The sequence below is a fragment of the Brachyhypopomus gauderio genome, chromosome 6 (genome assembly GCF_052324685.1).
Source record: "Brachyhypopomus gauderio isolate BG-103 chromosome 6, BGAUD_0.2, whole genome shotgun sequence".
Lineage (NCBI taxonomy): Eukaryota > Metazoa > Chordata > Actinopteri > Gymnotiformes > Hypopomidae > Brachyhypopomus > Brachyhypopomus gauderio.
In genome coordinates this window covers 20,578,290-20,604,202 of record NC_135216.1, presented here as the reverse complement: position 1 = coordinate 20,604,202, position 25,913 = coordinate 20,578,290, and the positions used below count along the sequence as shown (strand labels likewise).

Here is a 25,913-nt window from a genome sequence, read left to right as displayed (position 1 = left end):
AGTTGGGGTTAGGTGCCTTGCTCAAGGGCACCTCAGTCATGGGAATCAAACCCACAACACTCCAGTCACAAGACCAGCTCCCTAACCACCAGTCCATGACTACCCTTTATTGGGTAGTCTGAAATATACCAATCAATGTTTTCAATTATGTGATTATTTAGTAGGCCAGTGTCTTAATAAACACTGTAGTGCTATAGCTATGGCTATGGCTTACACTGTCACTCAAAAAATATTAGGCATTATGATTATTCAATTTAACATTAGAGTCCTAGTAAATGTCATATTTAAGTCATGTTCTCACTGAATTCAGATAAGAATTAAAATCATTTTTTTCCACAGAACCATTCCACTTCCACAGTAGACCACCTCACAATATCATCCAGGCAATCTCAGGATGTTAGGATTATTCATTTCAAAATCAAAGCCCTGGTGAAAATATATATATATATATATATATATATATATATATATATATATATATATATATATATATATATATATATATATATGTGCTAAACAAAAAAAGTCTCACAAGTCTATGCCGTATCGTTATAGCCTACGCTACAAAATAGATTCGGACCACATCTTCGGACCCTCAACTGTTGCGACGCTAACCAAAGACGCGCATACATCTTGAACTACTTTCGTTTTCAGTTTGGAAAAACGGAAATAACGTAGGCTCAATTTGAGGCCTCAGGACCGCCACAGGCTTTTACAGATTTATGTCAAATTCTTTACTTTTCCTTTTTTCTTCATTTCAAACAAAGCTTTTAATTGTAGGAACGCGTTCAGAAGTTTTGTAATTTAGCGCCTTCATATCGAATTCCAAGCTGATAGGCGTCAGACGCGCAGATTGTTGTGCAGAGACAGAAGGCAAATTCTACAGCACTTTTCGACGATTACGATACCAACAACATGTTAGAAGAATCGCCCTCGCAGCTCGAGGGGTTGTCAGATGAGGTTAAAACCGGGGTAAGTAGTAGGCGTACATATGTATTCATCTAATTAGGGAATAAAATAATCGCTTTATTATTACTATCTTGATTGCTCTGTGGCGGTAGCATATTTGAATTCGAATAATCTAATATAAGGATACATGGCATTATTACCTCTCTTCTGAAAACTCACTCTCTCCTACCTTTAATTTAGTTTAGTTTAACTTGCATTTTTATGAATATAATATAAATGTTATTTTTCTAAATTTTCCTAGACTACTATTATAGCGATTGCCTTTCAAGGCGGAGTTGTTCTCGGCTCCGACTCGCGAGTGTCTGCGGGGTAAGAGATTTATTCCAACATTATGTGTAGGTGGTCAGTGGCATTCTTCGTAAAGTGGGGTTTCAGCTATTTGAGGGATATAGTAATGTAATGGGAGCATGTAGTGGATCACATGGCGCCATGTTAATGTCTCCAAATAATTCAATTTATGACACAAAACGACACTTTTACTGAGTTCATGGACACATTTTCAGTCCAGGAATTGGGAAATGTAGACTACTGAATTTTTAGGTTACTGTAGTATGAATGCACTTATAAAAGATGTGAAGTCAGCTGTCTGCATTTTATAACAAGGAGTTTTGTCAAGTTTGTAATTTTTTACTTAAACCAAGCCCATGCATACCATTAATTGCTTAATTTAGAGGGTATTAGCTTTAGCTTGTATGGACAATATATGTGAATTAATTTGCAGGGAAGCAGTGGTGAATCGGGTCATGAACAAACTGTCTCCTCTCCATGATAAAATATACTGTGCTTTGTCTGGATCTGCTGCTGATGCCCAAACAATGGCTGAGATAGTCAACTACCAACTTGATGTGCACAGGTACCATACTTTTCATCTATAAGCTGTCTGATCTGTTATATTTCTTTAACTGGCACAATGTTAATACCAGATAATGACACTTGTGTAGTATTATTAGGGGTGTAGGATATACTCTACATGAAGTGTTTTTACCAAGACAAAATGTGCAACTCCATATTTAATTCCTATTCCTAAAGTCACCTTGGCAATAATGTGTGTGCCTAAGGTAAAAGCCAATCAAAATCAACATATAAATGAGTCCATACATATTTAAGGCCCTACCCAAAAGATGGATGACTGATTAGTCTCAGTTGTGGGGTAGTATGCTGATAACTGCAATGTGCATAAAAACAAAACCCTTGTCAGCACACTAGCTCTAAAACAGATGAGAACTCACTTGTTGATGTTCTGAGTGGTTTTTCTCAGGTTATGGCATAACTTCTGGAAGGGACCAGTCTTTGGTTTCAGCAAGATCATTTCCAAAAATAAAAAAGATTGCTTTTATGGGAAGCTGTGTATGAACAGTGACTTTAACTGTGCTGGTGACTAATACAGAATGCAGGTAAATGGTATGAACAGGTACTTTTAGAATACTTAGGTCTATGCTTTGAACCAGTATGTCTGAACTACAGCTAGTGGCAGCAGATAAAGGTAAAACAGAATCCAACATGAAAGAGCTACAACAGTGTCCCTTGAAATACAAATTCCATCTAATGCTGGTGTTTGAGGCTTCTTCAGGTTTTTGTGTTTCAGCTTTGGACATTCCAGAATTATGTGTTCATTTTTGTGACAATAGAAACACTATATACATACATATATGTTTACAATGAAATATGCTATAGATAATTAATACTGATGAATTATCTGGACAATTGCCTCTGGTAGAAAAAATAGGTAACAGGCATTTAACTATCCAAATAAGGCCTCACAGATTATCTAGCTATGGTTAGTGGATTTTCTCGCTGTAAAGCAGTTCTTCAAAAACAATTCCATAAAAGCACATAAAAGATGGTCTGGCTTGACAGTTTGATGTTTCGATGCCGTGGATGGATATGCAGATGCGCCGAGGTAGACTCCTACCTGAGGCCCAACATCCACATTGGACAAACTGTGACTGCTCAGCCTAGAAATAGAACTATAAATATAGACTTCTACTAGCTGGACCGCCCAATGGAAGATGGGTTTCTTTTTGAGTCTTGGTCAAAGCAGCTTTTCAAACATGTAGGTCCAGATCCATAATGAGCAAAACAGGTGCAACAATGGCCAGGAAAAACTCCCTAGGTGGGGATTAGGAAGCAACCTTGGGAGGACCAAGACTCAATCCAAGTAGCAATCCATGTTTATAGTTCTATTCCTAGGCTGGGCAGTCCCTCCAAAGTGGAGCTTGGGCCTCAGGTAGGGTACAGCATCGGCGTGTCCGCTGGCGGCATCAGCATGTCCACCGGCGCCATCAGTGTGTCCTCTGGGCTCATTGGCGCATCTACTGGAGGCATCTGCGAATCGATTCACACCATTGGCACATCCACTGGCAATCCACATCATTTTCTAGGTGTTTGATGGAGATGTCTTTGTAAAAACATGTAACCAAGATACAAAATGCAGTTTAAATATGTAGCTGTGTTCTGTTATGAATCACTAACATCATATACAAATAAGGACAAAATGCAGTAAGTAGTACCATAGGCTCTATCATGCAAATGGTAAAATTATCCAGAAATCAGTAATTATGAATGAGGAAATGTGTTACCATGGTGCTGTTTACTGTTAATGTGACATTAAATCTCTCTATATGTTTCATGAATTTGTCTCATGATCTTTTGCTGAAGTGGCTGGTCTGTTTTCTGTCATCTAACTTCTAAACACAACAGTGGTGCTGAATACAACAGTACATATCACATAATTAATACCAGGTGTGCCAACCTAAAAGATACAATTTACCATTTACTAAAAATGTTGGTAGCCACTGAATTACTGCATATGATGCCATTTAGGCAGAAATACCATCCATGATAGCACCTTCTCTTTTTATGTCTTTATGAAAACTAAGTTGTTTTTTTCATGAAGCTGTTATGAATTTAACTGAACTTCTTTAGGAAATTCAATGCAGAAACAACCTTTAATGACTTTGCATGTGTGTGTGTGTGTGTGTGTGTGTGTGTGTGTGTGTGTGTGTGTATGTGTATGTACATGATAGCATTGAGGTAGGAGAAGATCCCCTAGTTCGTTCAGCTGCTACATTAGTCAAGAACATCTCCTACAAGTACAAAGAGGAACTATCTGCACATCTCATTGTTGCAGGTTGGGACAGGAGAGGTGGGGGACAGGTTAGTGACGTCCTGAGTCAGCAGAGTGTAGTTTTAATCAAAATGCATAGCTTGTGCAAGAGTTTCATTTGCAGTGACCTATTCTGTGTCTTTAGTATTTTTTGTTTATTCCCAAAATGTTGCTATATTTTAACAGGTATATGTGACACTTGATGGCCTTCTGTCTAAGCAGCCATTTGCTATTGGAGGCTCAGGAAGTTCATACATCTATGGGTTTGTAGATGCAGAATACCGGAAAGGCATGTCAAGACGAGAATGCCAGGAGTTTGTTGTCAATGGTAAGAATTTTGACTAGGGCATTATTTTAGGGATACGCTATTGATAACACTGGGTGGACAGGATTTTTGTATATTTTTAAATTGTGCTTTGTCTTTATGTGTACTTTTCTAGCATTGACTCTGGCTATGGGCAGAGATGGTTCCAGTGGAGGTGTTGCATATGTTGTTACCATTGACCAAGATGGAGCAGAGGAGAAGTGCATTCTTGGAAATAAGCTGCCCATATTTTTTGACGAGTGAAATATATAGGACTTCTTTGGGCTAAAACTTTTGCATTTTCCAGCTTTTTACATCCTAACAATACCCTGTTTTTCCAAACATAGCCATTAAACAATCTAATTCTCAACACTGATTGCAAATTTAAGTGATTGAAAATAATAAAAGGTTCAAACTAATGTTTCTACATTATGACTCACATTTCATGCACTATAACATCAGTTAAAATATTGCATTGATCCAAAGAAAGAAAGAAAAATATGCTAAAGATAAAGTTAATGTATGTTACCGTGAGCATGCAGGTTAACGTGACATCGGCTCTGACAGAAGATGGCAATCATATGATTACCTCTGGCATATAGGTCAAGTCAAATTTATTTATATAGAGCTTTTTACATGATGTAATCCCTAAGATGGCGTGGATTAGGAAGAAACCTTGGGAGGACCAAGACTCAAAAGGGAACCTATCCTCCATTGGGTGGGCCGCTAGCAGAAGTCCGTATTTATAGTCCAAATGTAGTTCTATAGTTATAGTTGTAGTTCTAATTCCAGGCCAAGAAGTCACAGTCCCTTCATTGCACATGGTGAGCCTCAGGTAGGAGTTAGCATCAGTGCGTCCTCTTGCGGTAATGGCACAATCAACACTGGCAGTCAGCACATCCACTGGCAAGCCAGACCATCTCCAAGGTGCTTGTATGGAATAGGTAGAAGCATGCAAAAATATATATAAAATATAGGTTGAGTATGTAAACATCAATTTAAACAACCATTGATTTAAACATACATAGCTCATGTGGCACTGATTAGCATGGGGCTACAGCAGGCTAATCTATAGCAGCATAACTAAAGGGAGGGGTTCAGAGGTGACCACAGTCATGAGGGCTCACTGAGACATTGCTTTCCACCCAAGTCATTGTCACTAGTGATTCCATGACATGGCTGGATGACAGCATCAACATCTCAGATTACCAAAAGTCTCAACGACTGGGGGCCCCTGAGCCCCCCACCATCACAAGTAGAATATTGAGAGGCTACTGATTGAGAGCAATCTTCTGCATTGCATGTTATTGAAGGCAGATGCATCGTGGCTGGAATTATAGGGCATATGGATACTTTTGATCAGACTGGCGAGCAATGGACAACATATATTGAATGTTCTGAGCATTATGTCGGGGCTAATGACATTCAGGTGGCTAAGAAAGTGTGCTGTTTAGTGTAATTGAGCCTAAAACGTATGGACTACCCTGCAGTTTGGTAGCTCCTACGAAGCATGGTACTATGACATACAAAGAGACTTTCGCTGTTTTGTAGGCTCATTTCACTCCAAAACCGCTCAAAATAGCTGAAAGATTCCAGTTCCACAAGCGAAATCAAGGAGAACAAGAAACTGTAGCACAGTATATCATGGTGCTTAAGGCACTTTCGGAACATTGTGAGTTTGGTGGGTACTTGGAAAACCCAATACGTGACAGGTTTGTTTGTTGACTAAAATGCAAATCTGTTCAGAAATGCCTGTTGATGGAGAAAGATCTCACGTTCCAGAAAGCAGTCGACTATGCAGTGTCGGCAGAGACAGCAGCACACGATGTGCAGCAGTTAAGTGGTTCTCTTAAAGTGAACTTGGTGTTTCCGCAAAGATGTGATAGATATTGTGAAAGAGAACCATACTGATGACCACTGCTGGTACAAAGACTGTCTGCCACTCTGTTTGTCATGTAAAACTGTTTAAATCTAGACACTAAAGGGCAGATGTGTGGACTTGAGTCACATGACTTGGACTCGAGTTCGACTCGAGTCACTAAACTGATGACTTGTGACTTGACTCGACAACATCACTGAAGACTTGCGACTTGAATTAGACTTTACCTTTACTGACTTGGACTTGGAATCGGACTTGAGCTTTAAGACTTGAAAAGACTTGAAATCCTTATTTTAACACAATAAATAAGTAATTTATTTATTTTGGGGGGGGGGGGGGGGGGGGGGGCAGCAGCGTTGAATTTGTGCGGAGAGGACAAGCAACATGCTCCCAAAAATGATCCTGTTCAATTATAAAGATTATGCTGTTGTGAATAAAATAAGAACTGCGACATGCAAGACGTGGAGTTAGGATAAGAGATGGAGATGCAACCACTTCAAACTTTGTTCGACATTTGAGGCTGCACAAACAAAAGTCTCTGCTATGTATATTTAACATAATGCTATAATGATTAGGTAGCTAGCTGGGATGTGATAACTCAAGAGGTCGAAAAGTAACTTTTACAGGGGTCCACATGAGCAACTTGACTTGTGTCAGCGGTCCGCACCAACAATAATTCAAAGGCGGGGACCGGGGGGGACGGACGGACGAATGAAGGGGGGGGGGGGGGTAGGTGACGATGACAATTGCGACGACATCTCACTCAAGCGAACTGAAACACTAACGTTAGTCTGACTAACTTAATATACTACTAATCAACTGCATCAATTGTGTTAAATATTGAAATTACATCTGGAGACTTGACTAGGACTTGAAGTTTAAGACTTGGAACTTGACTCAAGACTTGCTTGTATTGACTTGGGACTTGACTCGAAACTTGATTGTATTGACTTGGGACTTGACTCGAGACTTGATTGTGAAGACTTGAGACTTACTTGTTACTTGCAACTTAGTGACTTGTTCACATGTCTGCTAAAGGGAGCTACATAACAATTTTTCTTTTGTGGTTGTATAGGGTCTCCCAAGGCAAATTGGTTCTAGGTAATGAGCCAAACAAAGAGTGATCCAAAAACCAATATGGAAATTAAAAATAACAGGACCCAGATACCCTTGCCCAGATCAGGGTTACCGGGGCCTCACCCTAGAGCAGCAGTGGCCAACCCGTGGCTCTGGAGCTGCATGCAGCTCTTTGCCTGGATTCATGCGGCTCTTACCGCACACTCACACTAGGGCCATTCGAACCGTGCTGTGCCCAGGTACGATTGGGGAGAGGTCTGAGTTCCTAGCCGGCTAGCGCTCTCACCTGCACAACTATCTGTATCTGTATCACAGCGATCTGTGCCATGGCCCGGTTACCTCATCAGCTCTGAGGGCGATAGACACCTTTTACCTAGAAAACAACAGTTACATACATAACAGAGCTCGTAGTATGTGTGAGAGCTTGCATGAGCAACCTCCCCGTGTCTTGACCACCTCCTCCAACCGTGCCAAAGTCCTGAAGCATATCACTCCTGGGTGCGGTTTGGGACACTCACATTAGCCAACTCTGCCATGCTTTAGGGGCTTTCCGGATCCTTATGTTTATATTGAAGTTTGTGATTATGTTTTTTTTTATGTGCTGTTCGCTTAGCTTGAATTCACCCCGGTATTTTTGTCAAACGCGCATGTGCGTGAGATTTCATTCATTCATTCATTCAACACTGCCAAGCTTGCCAGTGAGGACAAGATCATTTCAGTAAACAATTTGTGTCAAGTATGTGTGCACACAATGTTCATTGTTGAAAATTACTTTATTATGTTTGTGTGTGACATTTACAATAAATCTGGCTGAGCGGAGGTCTCCTTGACATTGTGGATTGCTTTTCCAAATCCACAAAGTTTATAGCCCTGCCTAAACTCCCCTCCGCTCGTGAGACGGCTTCCATCTTCCTGCAACACGTGGTTCGTGCTCACGGTTTCCCGGTGGGCATGGTTTCCAACCGTGGACCACAGTTCACAAGTCGTTTTTGTGGTGCTTTCCTCAAGTTCCTGGGAGAGAGAGAGTCGCGACAACGGAAGTTCAAAACGCTTGATGGTCACGTGATTCACGGAGGCTTCAGATAGTTCCAGGAAGTTCAATTTGAGCGCATAAACACAGAGACAGAACTGCGATTTGAGGATTATTGTGAACATATAACAACCAACTTTAGGCTAATTTTAGAGCACATTGCTGTTTAATGCTTTGATTGTTTTATAATTGTTATATATTACGTTCATTTATATATTTAGAGGGACAGGAAGGGGTGAGAAATTCAGATTAGATTAATTTTCTAACATTAACATATCTTTAAATCATGGTAATTTCTGTAATCCCATGGTATTGGTGACCTAAGTAATCTAAATGACTAATGTACATTTTCTGACAGAAGGAAAATTTTCTTTGAATTCATTGTGCAGAAATATGCTTTAAAAGGGTACATTAAAACACATTACATTTACATCCAGACAGTATATGACATATTAAAATACATTGATAAATTATATATATATCTTGACTTTTTAATACACACTTATTTACAGCAATTAATTCATTAAATAAATCTCTAATAATCTCAAATGTGAATATCATGTCAAGCAGTTTTTCTGTGTCCTTTCCTCCGTGTTGTTTGTGTAGTGTCCACCATGGTTTGCTGTGTTGCATGGGGATGCTCCAGTCGAGCAAAAATGTATGGTTTCCCCACTGATACTGAGAGGAGAAAAAAATGGTTGTCTCAACTAAGCAGGAGCAATCTTACCCTCACTAAAGATTACAACAGCAAATATATGTGAGGTAATCATCAAACACTGCATTTGCACTTTTCACAATAAACACACTATTGGAAAGCTTAATGCCTGATTTATTAAAATACAGAATAGTGAACAAAAAAAATCAAAGACTCCAGACAGACTTGGGTGCAGGGTGAGGGTGCTATCTAGTTGCAGGCTCCATTGAATCCCCTATGGTTCTTTGGCTTAAAGAGAGAGAGGAGAAAAAGACAGGAGAAAATGATTATTATGAGTATTGATGTGATATGAATTTGAACTTGTTGCACATCCTTGGTTGTTTTTTATACGTGTATTGAGTGTATACGTATCCAGTAAGTGTTCTCTAATATTGTGTATTCACCCACTATGGGATATGTATATGGGTAGACAAAACTGAGTTGTCATGTGTGAGGAGTAAACTCACATCACTCTGCAGGCACATTTTGAGGCAGACCAGTTCATCAGAACCAAACAGGGCAAGACTAGGCTGAGAGCAGATGCTGTTCCCACCATTTTTGTGCATCGCCCCGCACTCAGAAAGAGGAAGCCCCCTGCACTACGATGCACCACTGGACCTGTAAAGACAGGGCCCATAGCTGCTGATCACAGCTATAGTGTTGACACAGGTATAATAAGTATGAACTCCTAATAATTATATTATTTCTTTAAGTGATAGAATATTTAAAACTTAATCACACTAAAAGTATACGTCTTTTACATCCAGCAGTTTCAAAAACTGAGGAAATACGTTAATAAAATAAAATAAAAATAAATAAAACGAAATAAAAAGGAAAATAAAATAAATAAAAGGATAAATAAATAAAAGGAAATAAAACGTTAGCTGGTACTCCAAAATGGATATCCTCATTTCACCTCCTCGACCCAACACACTCTACAATCACACTCAAATGTTATATTTAACCAATACTTAGATACCCCGCAAAAACATCGCGTTTAGGTGAAATGGCATTAAGAGAGGAATTTACTATTAATAGGCTGTCGGTCGTTAATGTGAAATCTCGCTAACCGTATTCACGTCGTCTTAGCATAGATTTAGTTCCCTAAATCTGCTTATTAAGAGGTGGATAATTCACTAAAATGCTTTAATTCACATTTTAATGCACATGTTAATTTGATTCTGATATCCTTATAATACACAATCTGATTTTTTAAGCGTACTAACATGTAAAAGTGTATCACAGATGGTCCACTGCTCCAGTTTGACTGCGATGCTCGTATTTGCTGCTAACTTCCGGGAACTATTGACAGGCAGTGGCGTGCACAGACATTTTGGGGGGCAAGTGCTCGGGGGGAGGGGGGGTGAAGGGCACTTTTTAGCGCACGTGGAACACTTCATTATAAAAAAAATTACAAGCACATGTTGAATGAAATTTGACTTTTATTTGTCACATTCTCTAAACGTGAGTTTTCAATGGAGAAAAATTCACGCATCCAACTGATATAATTTATATCCAATATACAGTCATGTCCTTCAGGTAACTTCTGTTTACCCTCCACTGTCTGCAGGCCTTGTTGCATATATTTTGCAATTAGTAAATCAATATAGGCCTACAATTAAGACAGTAAAAGACCGTAAAGTAGGAGAAGGAGTTATAGGCTACTGAGTGTTGTCATTACATGAATGCAGATGGGCATTTTTCACAGGTAATGGGGAACTTCCCGATTCTTCTTTCACAAATGAATGTAATTTATGTTGCCTAACAAAACCTATACAACTGAAGACGTTCAGCTTAACACATAGATTTGCAAACTCTACCTTAACTATTTGTATGTGGTCGTCCTCACGTTATCTATCATTGATTTGGGCTAGTGCGACTAGTTTATCAGGTGACCAGTCGGCTAAAAATGCTTAGTAGTTTGGTGCTGTATGAGACATTTTACAACACAAGAAAATGATTTCACGTTGGGCTTAGAGGGCAAACGGTACGATTTGACTTGATGTGTATGTGACCTGGCTGGTGGGGATGGGAGAAGAAGTCTATCTGACCGTGTGTGCTGTGCTGAAGACGCTTCCTTCCACTCGCTGAACTGAACTGCTGCTGCAGCGCATCTGGTGTTAAAGGAAGAGAGAGGTCAGGTGTGTGTGAGGTGGTGGCTCATTTCAGGGCATTGTTTTTAATCGCTCAGGTTTTCAAAAGATCATTTCAAACCGACCTCAGTAAAATGAAAAAATAAAAAAAATACGAAGTTTAAAAAGGGCACTTTCGTTGATAAAGGGCAGAGTTGGTGGTGCTTTAGCACCACCTGATGTCTATGTGTGCACGCCACTGTTGACAGGCTCCACGATCTGCCATTGCTGTAAAAAACTGGTCCATTGGAGTGAACGGAGTTGACGCGACTCTCTCTCTATAGGGCTCTGGGTGCCAGGGCCAGCATCTCCTCTGAGTTTCACCCCCAGAGCAACGGCCAAACGGAGCGGATCAACCAGGACCTCGAACAGACGCTCCGGTGTCTGGCTTCCTCCAATCCTGCCTCCTGGTCCGATCAGCTGATGTGGGCAGAGTACGCCCATAACACCCTCTTGCACTCGTCCCAGGGCAGGTCACCCTTCGAGGGCCTTTACGGTTACGCCCATGTTCGCTGACCAGGAGGGGGATGTGGCGGTACCCAATGCCAGAGCCCTGGTCTGCCACTGCAGGTCGACTTGCTGAAGGCCTCGGCGAGCCATAAGCACTGTGCGGATAGGCGTCACCTTCCGGCCCTGTCTTTGCACCCTGGGCAACGGGTGTGGCTATCGTCCAGGGACGTGTCCAATTTCAATGTGCTTGCTACGTAGGGGGATTCTGTTTCTGGTTAATTAGTATATTGTGATTTATGTGCTGAGTGCCTTTCTGTATTTCTGTTGTTTCAGTTTCTTACATTAAATCCCGTCATATACAACCCGCGCCTGTTCCTTGGAGGAAGTGGTGTATGAAAGAGTTTATCTGACTGCAAATCCCAATATAGGACACTGGGTCACATTGGGTGAAACAGTACAGGCCCCCTATAAATGCCAGTAAACGAGGCACATGAGCAAAAAAATGGGCCCCTCTTCCTATTCGGGCCCTGGTCCACTTTTCCCCCCCTTACCACGCCCATGCTTGTACTCATTCTGTACACCATTTACATTTAAATGTGGAATCACAGGCAGCATCACCCTTTACCGCAATCCATTGTATACGCGCAAATATTCCGGGGGCTGGCTTGACCAAGATTTTTGAAGTGGAGGCTGGTTTGACCGCAGTGACTTTCAGCACGTTTCCAAAATGTTGCATATGCATTGTCATTTTGCTGAATTTTTATCAAGATCCACATTTTGTTAAACAAGCCAACTCTATTATAAGGTATCTGGGCAATCTTACTATAGCATCTAGCTTCTTTATGCCGTTTGCCATGTTTAGCAAAACATTGTCCACTGCTCATACAATAAATAAATGTAGCCTACCGCTATTTGGTGTGCCATCATTGACTGCCACGCCCACCACCACTGCCCTGCTCACTTCTGGTGCAAAAATCAATGTTGCAACAAATAAACTGAAATATGTGTTGCAAAATTAAAGGCGGACATTTTCTGATAAATTTTAGTTTACACGTTCTTACATCAAAAATACAAGTGCAAAATTTAGGTTTCAAGTTCTCGCATTACACATAAACGTACAACTTTTAATTTACAGGTTCACAGATTTAAAAAACAAGCACAGATTTTGTTTTTCAATTGCTCAAATCAGGTCATTCAAGCTCTCAGGTATTTCATCCTCCAAATATATTTTTGTTGGGTTTTCTTGGGCACTGTGACGGGCGGGGTGAGCAACTAAAAAGGAAGCGATCACGCCAAGTCTCAGGGAAAAAGGATGGTTTAATAGAAAGTGTGCAAACCAAAAACCCGTGCAATATCTCCAAATTAAGGATATAATGACCAGCGGTCAACTGGTACAAAGACAAGGCATATATAGGCAAACAAACGACCCTCAGGTGAGACGGATCACGGGCTTCGCCCACCTGAGGGACGCACACGACGTCACAAAACAACAACAACAACAACAGCCGCTGAGGAAGGAAGCGACCGGTAGGGTCGCACTCCCCTCCACTGGGTGTGTGGCACACAGCGGCTGCACACAAAACACAAAGGGCAGGAAGGCAGGGATAACTCCTGCAGTCCGGGAGCTGAAACAAAACATACAACGTTACTCAGCTCACCTCCCTGGGCGGGACCCTGGACTGACCGGGCCATTAACAACACAAAACCATGCCCCAGTCGGTCACAGGGCCCTCACGCCCCAACCGGCGTTTAGCCAGAGAGCCCCAAGGGTGTGTGGATGAGGAGCTACGGCTCCTTTATCGTCCTTAGTGTGTGTGTGTGTGTGTGTGTGTGTGTGTGTGTGTGTGCAGGTTACCTCTCCAAGGCGTGGCTACTTCACCTCCTGGACCTACCTCCTCCCAGAGCTGACCCCTGCCTTCTGCTAGGGGTCACCCCAGTCTCCTGGGGAGCCAACCCCTCCTGGGGCCCCTCATCGCAAGGTGGACTCCTCCACCCAACCCAGGAGCGCCAGAGACCGAAGCCCCGAGCACCCCCGACGCGGGCTAGGGAGCAGCCCCAAGGGCCTCCTGGTCACCCCAGGCAGGAGGGAGGATCTCCCTCCTCAGCAGGAGCTTCTCAGACCGGAGCCCCATGGTCCCCAAACATCGAGGGGCCCCAGCCCTCTAGGGAGGGGCTCTTCATGACCGGGCTCCGGTCACCCCACAACACAAGGGGGCTCCTGCCAGGTGGAGACCCCCACAAGGTCCAGGAACACCGCCAAGGAGAAGCACCTGCACAGAAAACACACACACACACACACACACACACACACACACACACACACACACACACACACACACACACGCCCTCCATGCCATACCCCGTGGCACGGGACCACAACCGGTCCCCCCCACCCAAACACACATTTAAGGGGAGGGGCAAGCGTGGAATTACATGCAACAATAACATTTCACAAGCACGCTAGGACAAAACGAACACGCAAAGACTAGACAAACAAAAAACTGTGTACAAACAATGAACGAAACGGGATCCATACGTGCGTGCTCGGTAGACAGTGACGCGCCGCTCAGGTTCGCAGTCGCACCCCCACATAAAACACAAGACGACAGGGGAGCGAGGTGACAGTGACGAGCGGTACCTGCGTCACACATAAAACATTCAACACAAACAAACGAGCAACGCACACTGACCAACTTTACCGTTCATACGTACACACTAACACCACACAAGACGAAGAGCTTACCCAGGGAGACTGCCCTGGTCCTCGCCGTGCCACACACACACACACACACACACACACACACAAGCACGGCGGAGCTCTTCCAACAAACAAATGACAAACACGAAGAGCTTACCCAGGGAGACTGCCCTGGTCCTCGCCGTGCCACACACACACACACAACACGAGCACGGCGGAGCTCTTCCAACAAACAAATGACAAACACGAAGAGTTTTCCCAGGGCAGACTGCCCTGGTCCTCGCCGTGCCACAAACACAACACAAAAGCACGGCGGAACTCTTCACAAAACACCACGCAGACAAACACTTACCATGAGACATGACCATGAACGAAGGAGAAAGTAAAAGAGACTGGCGGCTTCCGATGGTCATTCTGTGATGGACGGGATGAGCAACTAAAAAGGAAGCGATCACGCCAAGTCTCAGGGAAAAAGGATGGTTTAATAGAAAGTGTGCAAACCAAAAACCCCATGCAATATCTCCAAATTAAGGATATAATGACCATCGGTCAACTGGTACAAAGACAAGACATATATAGGCAAACAAACGACCCTCAGGTGAGACGGATCATGGGCTCCGCCCACTTGAGGGACGCATACGACGTCACAAAACAATAACAACAACACACGGCCGCTGTGGACGGAGGCGACCGGTAGGGGGGCGCCTCACCGTGACAGGCACATTTTCAGGGCTTGTGTAGCCTTGTCACGTATGGCTACGCCCCCTCTCCCCGCTGTCACTCCAACGTCTCTGTTCCTCGTGGTTTTGTTATTCTCTGCCTGTTTACCCCGCCCCGCTCGTTTGTCTCTGTGATTACCTCGTTTGTTCCCACGCCCCCGTGTCATTGTTATCACCTGTCCCTTGTTTCAGTTCTATGTATAAAGTCCCAGTATTTCCCCAGTCCAGTATCCGTGATTTTGTCTACTTAGTGTCTTGTGCTTTGTTCTATCCTGTCCTTTGTGAGTATTGTTTCCGCTGCAAGTATTCCTGCCTGTTCCGTGTTTCCCCGTCGTGTTGGTTTATCTGCCCGAGTATGTCTGTTCGTATTTCATGTCTGGACTGCCTGCCTGTTATGACCCATGCCTGTGTTTTCGACTCTGCCTATGGTATTCCCCGTAATAAATCTCGCTCATCTCAGCGATTGTGTCCGTCTCCTCGCTCCGTGGCGCGTGCCACGTTACATAATCACGGATCAAACGAGGACACAGCGAGAGAGCGAGACTCCGGTGAGTTTAGTCGCTGTAACGAGTTGTTGGCTGCTTCCGTGCAGTTTAACTCTCATGTGTTACAGTGCGAACGAGCCGGAGACAGGAAAACCCCTGGCGCTGTGGGAACAAGGAAGTCTCGTCGCAGACCGAAGAAAGCACAGTCTCTTACTGCTGGCTTTCGCGACGAGACTCCTATTGAGCGCTGGGAGTCTGCCCCGCTTGACGAACGCCACAGGGGTGAGCAACCTGTGGTGCAAGCAGCGGGCAGACGGAACGAGCGCACAGACGAGCCGTGGCTTAACCCTCGGTTGGCTCTCAATGGCTGCTGCGAGCTCCCGACGCCTCAGAGGAGGCGGAGCCATCGCAGAGAGAGCCACCGAGGGGCGTGTGTGTCTGTGTGTTCTTCCAGGCTCAACCCGGACACTGAGGAGGAGGACCTAACACCGCTGATCCCGCCGGCTACTCCACAGGACACCCCCATGTATTTTTTGGGGGGGAGTACAAGCCACGTCGGCTTGGCGGACACGCCCCCCGATGACGTCAGTATGGCGGTCCCGCCCCCCGATGACGTCAGTATGGCGGCTCCGCCCCCCGAGGACGTCGGCTTGGCGTACACGCCCCCCGAGGACGTCGGCTTGGCGTACACGCCCCCCGAGGACGTCGGCTTGGCGTACGCGCCCCCCGAGGACGTCGGCTTGGCGTACACGCCCCCCAAGCACATCTCCTCACCCCAGGTTCCTGTCCCCGCTGCCCGTAGGCAGTCCACGTCGGTTCCTGTCCCCGCTGCCCGTCGGCAGTCCACGCCGGTTCCTGTCCCCGCGACCCAGGTGAGGTCGTCCACGCCGGTTCCTGTCCCCGCGACCCAGGAGAGGTCGTCCACGCCGGTTCCTGTCCCCGCGACCCAGGAGAGGTCGTCCACGCCGGCTCCTGTCCCCGCGACCCAGGAGAGGTCGTCCACGCCGGTTCCTGTCCCCGCGACCCAGGAGAGGTCGTCCACGCCGGTTCCTGTCCCCGCGACCCAGGAGAGGTCGTCCACGCCGGTTCCTGTCCCCGCGACCCAGGAGAGGTCGTCCACGCCGGTTCCTGTTCCCGCTGCCCGCCAGCGGACCCTGCCTGTTCCCGCTGCCCGCCAGCGGACCCTGCCTGTTCCCGCTGCCCGCCAGCGGACCCTGCCTGTTCCCGCTGCCCACCAGCGGACCCTGCCTGTTCCCGCTGCCTGTCTGCCGGCTCCTGTTCCCGCTGCCCGCCAGCGGACCCTGCCTGTTCCCGCTGCCCGCCAGCGGACCCTGCCTGTTCCCGCTGCCCGCCAGCGGACCCTGCCTGTGCCCGCTGCCCGCCGCCCGGCCGCGCCTGTGCCCGCTGCCCGCCGCCCGGCCGCGCCTGTGCCCGCTGCTCGCCGCCCGGCCGCGCCTGTGCCCGCTGCCCGCCGCCCGGCCGCGCCTGTGTCCCCAGAGACTGTGCTGCCCTCTATTGGGCCTGGACTCTTTGTGCCCCCTGCTCTGCCATGTGCCCCTGTCTCTTTGCCCATGTTCCCCTTGCTCCCATGTTCTATCCCTGGTTTTGTTTTGGTCCCTGTCCCCGTGGTTGTGTCTGTTCGTGTCCATGTTCCTGTTCCTGTGTCTGTTTCCTGTGGTGTCGTCCCTGTCCCCATGTCTGTTCCCCAAGTTGTCACCCATCTTGTGCCAGTGCCTGTCTCCGTTGTTCATGGTGTCTTTGCCTCTGTGTTTGCCTCCGCCCTGTCCCCTGGCCCCGCTCCCGTGTCTGTTCCCAGTCCTGTCCCGTCCAGCCCTGCTCCCGTGCCTCGCCCGGTCCCTGCCTGTGTTGCCATGCCCCGGCCCAGCTCCTGGCCAGTCTCTGTTTCCCCTGTCTCTGTCCTGCCTCAGGCTCCTTGTCCTGCCTTGCCCAGTCTTGTCTGTCCCGTAGCGTCCTGTCCCGTGTCCCCTGTCCCTCGCCGTGTACCGTGGTTCCCCGTCCTGTCCGAGTCCGGTTCCTGTCCTGTCTGCCCTTGCGTGCCCCGGAGTGGCACGCTTTGAGGGGGGGTACTGTCACGTATGGCTACGCCCCCTCTCCCCGCTGTCACTCCAACGTCTCTGTTCCTCGTGGTTTTGTTATTCTCTGCCTGTTTACCCCGCCCCGCTCGTTTGTCTCTGTGATTACCTCGTTTGTTCCCACGCCCCCGTGTCATTGTTATCACCTGTCCCTTGTTTCAGTTCTATGTATAAAGTCCCAGTATTTCCCCAGTCCAGTATCCGTGATTTTGTCTACTTAGTGTCTTGTGCTTTGTTCTATCCTGTCCTTTGTGAGTATTGTTTCCGCTGCAAGTATTCCTGCCTGTTCCGTGTTTCCCCGTCGTGTTGGTTTATCTGCCCGAGTATGTCTGTTCGTATTTCATGTCTGGACTGCCTGCCTGTTATGACCCATGCCTGTGTTTTCGACTCTGCCTATGGTATTCCCCGTAATAAATCTCGCTCATCTCAGCGATTGTGTCCGTCTCCTCGCTCCGTGGCGCGTGCCACGTTACAAGCCTACTGCATTTCACATATTTAATTTCCGCTTTAAGATCTGACGTGTAGCCAAATTTGTGATAATTTGCCACAACTGAGAAGACAAATCAGCACATTGTTATAACATTGAGATAAAGCCCTCAAATGTTTTTTTCTGAATGTCTGCATTGCCATGAGCTCTGGTTCCAAGAGTATACGGCGCGAGACTGGGAGACTCTCTCACCATGGCTCTCTCATCCTGGCTGCACCGCGCTGGTGAAGTTCCGTTATAGTATCGCGTGATAGGAATTTCTAAATAAAAGTAATAAATGCAAATTTACCGTTTCTACATAAATAACTACATATACTAGTTATACCTTCACTCTTTGTATTTACGAAACATCCCATATGACATTATAAGGATGTTTGCAAAGGATTTGAAAACTTCAATGCACATTAAACTTAATGTTTTGCAGATAAAATTCAGGTAGAAATACATGAAAACACACAAACAAAATATTTCCATTTAGAACTTTATTTTTGCAAAAGCCGCATGGCTTCCCCTCTTTAAACACTGTTCAATTTACAGTTGATTGGTATTCCCAATTTGTCAAGCATTGTTCATTATTCCCATGCGAAGTTTACAATGCAGAGAACTTAACAGGCTATTCTTAAATGTTTTCCTCTCCATAAAGTAACTTTATGAACATATACACTGCCAATACAAGACTAGAATGTAAGATTCGTTTGTCTACAAAAACGAGGTATTTTAACTTACACTAAACGCTGGCGTCGGCCATCGTTTTGCACACGAACGAGCATGCGCGAGATTAGGAACGCGTTCGTGCCATGGCCAGGCAGCCACGCACACGCAGCCACGGGGAGGTGGTCTCTTTTCTCGAGCCGTACCCTCCTCTCTGGTTCTGCACAAACCTGGCAGATTTCCAAGCCGTGTTTTTATACATGACTCATCAGTTGCTAAGCGAACACGTTTAGCAGGGTTAAGACTTCTCAATAACTGGAAATAGTAAAATAATGCTCGTTTTCCATGTTTCAAATTCTAATCAGACTTTTATTACAATTATCCTGTCGTGTTTATAGTTAGCTAAATAGTAATTTAAATAATATTTACTACGATAAATAATAAATTTTTTGATTAACAAAAATATGTTGGCTTACATTTCTCTAGTAAAATAATTATTTTAACTCTTAACAAAACTGTCAGATTTACTAGTGGGGTAATTGGGGATTCCCCTCTGCTGAACGCCAGTTAAGTAGCTCGAAGCGAAATCGAAAATGAAACTATTTAGTTTATCATCAGTGCGTTATCCTTGTCTGACCTCGCTTCATAGAGAACTTACTTTAACGAATTAAGAACGAATGCATTTGGAGTCTTTTATTTAGCTAGATTTCACATCTTAACCTTTACGACAAGTCTTACGATATAGTACAATATGCAGAAAGTGTTGGTGTTCGCGTTTACAATATGTACGGATTTTGTCATACTGTATATGCTGGACTTCGCAAACACACGCTTGAGATCTCGACAAAGCAATTTAGACGGTAACAGTAACCTGGTAAGACAATGGGTTGAATCAGTACTGCGATGGGCACTGCTATACACAGCATCCCTTTTCTACACCGACCTGAGAAGGTCGGTGGCGAAGCGCTGGATTTTGACTCACTGTTTTATTGGACCGATGTATGAAACTGCTCGCTTAGCTCTTTTTGGAAACTATCCACTAAAGAAGTTTGATACATGGTTGATTGGTAGCGTCGCTGCTGCCTTGGGATGCTTGTTTTGGGAAATGTTATTTCCTGAATCTAATGGAGAAAGCAACGGAAAAGAGAAGAAACAGAAGGCTCGGGTGCTCTTTATGAGAGTGATCCGTTTCTACCAACCTGACTACCTCGTACTGATTGGAGCATCAGTGTTTCTAGCGCTATCTGTTCTCTGTAAGTAGTCCGTGTTTAAAATTGAATATCGAAAGTCAGTAAAATATCCATGTTAAAGTGAGATGTTGTATTTTCAGGCGAGATGTTCATTCCATTATACACAGGAAAACTGATTGACATCCTGCGCGTTGATTACCACTGGGACAGGTTCCGAGCAGCAATAATATTCCTGACGTTGTTCTCGTTTGGAAGGTAAGTAAAACGTTTTTTTAAATTAGTGTAAGATTTGTTACTTAACGCTTTAAAGGTTTATTTCTGAGTTTCTGATTTGGCTGGATTGTTTTTGGAATATAATGTTTTTACGTACTTTCGTCACACGAACATCAGTGGGAGTGTAGCTCACAATGCTGATCTGTGCAATGCAGAATGGTAGTGTACATTTTGCATACGTTTGCTGTCAAAAATTGTCACCATTGTTGTAGCATTTTGAATATTCATTGCATGACAGATTTTAAGTTATAGATAGGCCTAATGCTTCTTTCTCCTTCTCTTAAGCTCTTTCAGTGCAGGTTGTCGAGGAGGCCTCTTTTTGTGTGCTATTGGCAGCTTTACCTCTAGAGTAAAGCTTCAACTCTTTGGCTCCCTGGTCAAACAGGAAATTGGATTTTTTGAGAGCACAAAAACAGGTAGCTGTTTATATGATCTTGTAATATTTTATATTCCCTTCATCTTCCCTTCTCATCTCAAGCCTAAGTGTTTTTCTTCCAAACCTCAATTACCTAAAACCATGAGCCACAAAATTAGGGTCCAAGTGTTCTATTCTATTCCATCTAATGGCTGTATAATAAGGTGGATAGAGTATTCACCCAGTTTACCTGTTATTCATAGTGGCTGCTGGTGGCTTGTCCACTGGAAGAACCAATCTCTTAACTTACAGCAAGGGTCTGTTGGGCAATAACTGTGTAACACAGAGCAATATGGATGCGGATGCACTCGATGAGAAGAACGAGATTTGTTTTTGTCAAATACAGAATTGTGGTGATTAAGACAGCCCAAGGTCAGGGAGCCAACACAAATAGAATCAGGAATACAATGAAAATGCTTGATGACAAAGAGACAAAAACACCCAAACATTAACTGAGGCTAGGACATCCAAATATTCATACAATGACCAGCAATAAGACAGGTGAAACTAATGACAACAGGGGTGAGACATACGACTTTGCAATTTTATGACTTTTTCTAGGGGTGCACTCTATGAGCAAAATATAATGTGCATGTTGAAATAGCGAGCAGCCAGAAGGTCTCTCAAGTTTGCGATGAGGGAACATCCAGAGATAAAATAGGAATCACTTGAATACCAGTTATATACATTGTTGAGTTGGCATATCATGACCGGCCCTCAAATGCCCTCACGCTGAGATAACCAGTATTAAAAGATATGTGTTTGGGAATGCATTCAGTAGCCCTTAATGAATCATGATGGAATGAAGCCATTGGCGCAAGTTTTCTTACTCAGAATGGAGTAAGATATGGAGTGCTTGCTAAGGTCATACACTAAATGCTTAAAAGTTGCAATTTGCATAGCAATGCATCATATAAGGGAAGGGCAAGTTTCTCAGCTGACACTAGGGGGCACCCAGAATTGATCTGGGGGCCTCTTGATCTGCAGTCAATTGCTCTACCACTGAGCTATACCCCCCAAAAGAAGTGTGATTTGCAACCCCAATGTGATCACATGAGCAGGAAAAACACAAGATCACACGATACCTGATGTGGAGCTTACTGGAGATGTTGGAAGGTGACAATCTAAGTGAATGTTTTGAGCAACAGTGAAAATGCTCGACCAGCTTATCTAGGCTTACTATAACCCTAACCCAAAGCTTAACAACTGTGTGGAGTTGGGAACATTAGTCTGCTGTCAGTTACAGTGGTGTGGAGCAGTTATGGTCTTATACTGGTGGTGCAGAGCAGTTGTGGTCTTATTCTGGTGGTGTTCCAGTTTCAGTGAAAGATTTGTACTATGGGTGTTGCATGGGGATCTTGTTTTTAAAAAAGAATGATTGTTTGTAGCAGCACTTAGGGCTCTCTTTGTTTCCATTTCTATTTAATGGAATGGCTGTAAACAATATTGGATGTCATGATTCTTACATTTGGACTTACATTTTGTAAACGTTGTGTATTCTAAATTTGTAATACAGGTGACATGACATCCAGACTATCCACCGACACAACTTTGATGAGTAGAGCTGTAGCTCTAAATGTGAATGTCCTTCTACGGACTTTGATCAAGACCCTTGGCATGATGTACCTGATGTTCAGTCTTTCCTGGAAGCTTACCCTACTAGTGCTCATGGAGACACCTTTAACTGGCCTTCTACAGAACATCTATGATACTCACTACCAGGTATTGACCAAACAGAACCATGTCCTATTACAACAATGTCCCATTGCTTCATGGTTTAAACGTGGTTGTCCATGTTAAAGAAGAAATATTGCCCACAGATGGCTAAACACATTTGTGCTTGCACATGCACTCTTGATACAAATATGAACCATATTTGTACCCCAACAAATTTCCCTTTTTCTAAGGCGTAAGCTGCTCAGAATTTGTATGGAATGTTTACCAAAGTCCTCTGATGGAGAATTAATCATACTGGACTAAGCATTGTCTCTCAAAATTCTAGTCAGTTGAAAATTGTTTGAATGTTCGGAGCTAACTGAGCTGAATCAAGCATATTTGACCCTGTGACCTATGTAGCTGACAACTAAAGATTTAAAAGAATTTGCATGTGATGTCTCTTATTTTCTTTGTGTAGAGACTATCAAAGGAGGTACAGGACTCCATGGCTAGAGCCAGTGATACTGCAGGAGAGGCAGTGTCTGGCATTAGGACAGTAAAAAGCTTCAACACACAGCAGAGTGAGTCCCATCGTTATAATGACCGGTTGGTGAACACCCATAACCTAAAGACCCAAAGGGACACAGTCAGGGCAGTGTACCTACTAGTGAGGAGGGTGAGTATGAATTAAGCACTGCCAGTGTTTACTTTTTTTGTTCTGCATAGTGAGTTTTTGTACTCAGTATTCTTGCAATTATTTATATTTCACTATCTATTATGACATGGTTTAAAGATGGTCATTACAAATCCCAGCTCCAGTATTTGTGTGTGAAATAGCTTTTCTATTTGTTTGTATGTCATTCACAGCTGATAGAGTTAGGAGTGAATGTGGCTATGTTACATTATGGCAGGCTGTTTATTCAGTATGGGCAGATGAGCACAGGAAATCTGGTTTCATTCATCCTTTACCAGTCAGACCTTGGGAACAGCATCAGGGTATGTCTGATTTTGACCATTAAAAAAACAGGTCTAGAACTACCAGAAATAAAACTAGAAAACTATATAAACTTTATAAGAAAGCCTAGCAAAACCTGTGGCTATATACCTTACAGACTTTGATTTACATATTTGGAGACATGCTGAACAGCGTGAGTGCAGCAGGTAAAGTGTTTGAATACTTGGACCGCAAGCCTGAAGTGAACTCTGATGGGACTCTGCAACCAAAGGAGCTGAAGGGACATGTGTGCTTTCAGAACCTCATCTTCTCCTACCCAACACGTTCTGACCGCAATGTGCTCAAGGTGCAGATCTTACATCAGCCCACAGTTAGAATATATTAGTATCACACAAAAATGACAAAAATAAAATTTTTATGCATGAAATCTTATTTATTTCATACTGTTGATTAATCATACTTAACATTCATTGAACACCTCCGTACATTTTTAGCTAAGAATTCATGTGTTTATGCTGTAAATACATCATATCACATCTTGTATCTAATGCTTGTAATAAATATGTATTGCAAGGAATAACGTTTAGAATGTAGCATTAACACTCAGAAATGTATCTTTGAAATGTTTATGAAATTGAAAGCATCTATGTATATCTGTGAATATACCTAACTATATATCTATCTATCCATCCCTCCATTTGTCCATCCATCTGTCTGTGTGTCCACTGTAATTGATTGATTTAAAATCAGCTAGATATGTTTGATTCAGGACTTCTGTCTGGAGCTGAAGCCAGGTCAGATGACTGCCCTGGTGGGCATGTCTGGTGGAGGCAAAAGTACATGTGTCAGTCTACTGCAGAGGTTCTACCAGCCTCAGCAGGGGCAGATCCTGTTGGATGGACAGCCTCTGCAGAACTACCAGCACAAGTACCTGCACAGCAAGGTAACTTTTTACTTTACTTTTAACATACTGTTTCCAACAGTTTCACTGAGTAATTACTACTTGTTCTGCACATTTTTGAAAATGCAAAAATATATATAAGTGGTAAGTCAGTGTGTAATATTAATGGTTGTGATATCATAATTGTGACTGGTTCAAACTTTTTTTATTATAATTTTTATTGCATTCATAATTATTACTGCAGGTTGTTGCAGTGGGTCAAGAGCCTGTTCTTTTCTCTGGTACGGTACGAGAAAATATTGCCTATGGTTTACCAGACTGTTCACATAAGAGTGTAGAAGAGGCTGCCCGTAAAGCCAATGCCCACAGCTTCATCTGCCAGTTAGAAAAAGGGTACGACACAGGTAAATACAGTTGCTCAGATTCACATTCTGAATTTAAATAGGCAAAGGGCTTCAAGTATTATGGAGTTTAATTGTGACATTGACAATATGGACAATATGGAATACAGATTTGCAATACTGAAGAAATGTTCTTCAGATGTAGGTGAACAAGGAAGCCTTCTCGCTAGTGGTCAGAAGCAACGCATTGCCATTGCCAGAGCTCTGATCAGACAGCCACAGATTCTTTTACTGGATGAGATCACAAGCTTTCTGGACATTGAGAGTGAACAGATGGTAAATATGTGGATAGGGACACACACAAACTCAGTAAAATGAGCAAAACTGCTTTCATTTTAATTAATAGTCAATAAAAAAGTCAAAGAAATTACATGTAGTAAAAGTAAACAGACTGACTATAACAAGACCTAAAATGTTTTACAGATCCAACAAGCCTTGGCCAACTGCCCAAATCAGACCTTACTTGTGATTGCACACAGACTGAAGACTATTGAGAGGGCTGACCAGATTGTTGTGGTTGACCAGGGGAGAGTGTTAGAACAAGGCACTCATGAGGAACTGATGAAGAAAAAGGGGCATTATTTCAAACTGAGAGAGCGGCTCTTTACTGATGATTCCACTCATAATGAGATGTCCTAGTCAGTAGCAGAGGTCATGTTATCTGTGATGACCATGATCACACCAAATAAATTAATAAACATTGGGCAGCATACAAAAAAGGAAAGAATGTATATGGTGGTTCTCTAGAGTGGAGGAGTATAGGAAAACAACCAATGTTTTTTTTCTATTTTTGTTTTTCTCAACACTGTTCATCTGTTTAACTACAAAAAGCACTTAAACATTGTAAAATAAAAATTTTCTTCTGTAGCATTGGTCTCCAGAATGCATGAAATGCATGAAAATGTATTTTGATTGCTTTTACATGGTGAACAGTAGTTATTGGTTAGAATGAATTAACTACTACTGGGATCATTTAAGTTCAGCTGGACACTGAAAGGGTTAATGCAGGGTATCTTTTTAAGATACACCAAGCTTGCCAGATCTGCTTGGCTGAACCTACCCCCACCTGCATTGTCATGGTGTAGTCGGCCATTTTGTGGTGATATAATAAAAACAAACTTTGCCTGCAACAAAATGGTTGATGCACAGAGTGTGTCTATCCCAACTGAAGTATTACTCACACACCTTTTTGGAAAATCCCTTGTCTCCCCCTTTCACTTTCTGTTCACCACAGTCACTTCCTGAGGTGTCAAAACAGCCGAGCCAAAACCAGGCGTGGTATTAAATGTTTGCCAATGGCAGAGGAGTGGAGGCAGGACAGTGAATTTAGTCTAAAACAGCAAGGACA

General features: G+C 43.7%; 2 protein-coding genes and 1 non-coding gene across 3 annotated transcripts; 2 read left to right on the top strand and 1 right to left on the bottom strand.

The window, feature by feature from the left end:
• The first annotated feature begins 648 nt into the window (after positions 1–648).
• psmb9a (proteasome 20S subunit beta 9a) lies at positions 649–4,798 on the top strand. The gene is made up of 6 exons (XM_077009541.1): positions 649–972; positions 1,211–1,278; positions 1,691–1,822; positions 3,996–4,125; positions 4,262–4,403; positions 4,516–4,798. Exons 1-6 carry the CDS (start codon positions 916–918, stop codon positions 4,641–4,643), a joined length of 657 nt encoding a protein of 218 aa, XP_076865656.1. The 5' UTR covers positions 649–915; the 3' UTR covers positions 4,644–4,798.
• Positions 4,799–19,385: 14,587 nt separating this feature from the next.
• Positions 19,386–25,432, top strand: tap2a (transporter associated with antigen processing, subunit type a). The gene is made up of 11 exons (XM_077009540.1): positions 19,386–20,027; positions 20,105–20,219; positions 20,523–20,653; positions 22,169–22,374; positions 22,787–22,984; positions 23,176–23,304; positions 23,421–23,609; positions 24,033–24,206; positions 24,409–24,568; positions 24,705–24,841; positions 24,989–25,432. Exons 1-11 carry the CDS (start codon positions 19,526–19,528, stop codon positions 25,202–25,204), a joined length of 2,157 nt encoding a protein of 718 aa, XP_076865655.1. The 5' UTR covers positions 19,386–19,525; the 3' UTR covers positions 25,205–25,432.
• trnac-gca (transfer RNA cysteine (anticodon GCA)) lies at positions 21,598–21,669 on the bottom strand. Its single transcript has one exon. It is a non-coding gene; the product is annotated as a tRNA-Cys (tRNA).
• Positions 25,433–25,913: the final 481 nt, after the last annotated feature.

Excerpts from the sequence above, each read along its gene's own strand:
- psmb9a (XM_077009541.1), top strand. The coding sequence starts at position 916 with ATGTTAGAAGAATCGCCCTCGCAGCTCGAGGGGTTGTCAGATGAGGTT. Across the intron at positions 973-1,210 it reads CAGATGAGGTTAAAACCGGG|ACTACTATTATAGCGATTGC; the intron begins GTAAGTAGTAGG and ends AAATTTTCCTAG. Across the intron at positions 1,279-1,690 it reads GACTCGCGAGTGTCTGCGGG|GGAAGCAGTGGTGAATCGGG; the intron begins GTAAGAGATTTA and ends ATTAATTTGCAG.
- tap2a (XM_077009540.1), top strand. The coding sequence starts at position 19,526 with ATGCAGAAAGTGTTGGTGTTCGCGTTTACAATATGTACGGATTTTGTC. Across the intron at positions 23,610-24,032 it reads CTGACCGCAATGTGCTCAAG|GACTTCTGTCTGGAGCTGAA; the intron begins GTGCAGATCTTA and ends TGTTTGATTCAG. Across the intron at positions 24,569-24,704 it reads AGAAAAAGGGTACGACACAG|ATGTAGGTGAACAAGGAAGC; the intron begins GTAAATACAGTT and ends AATGTTCTTCAG.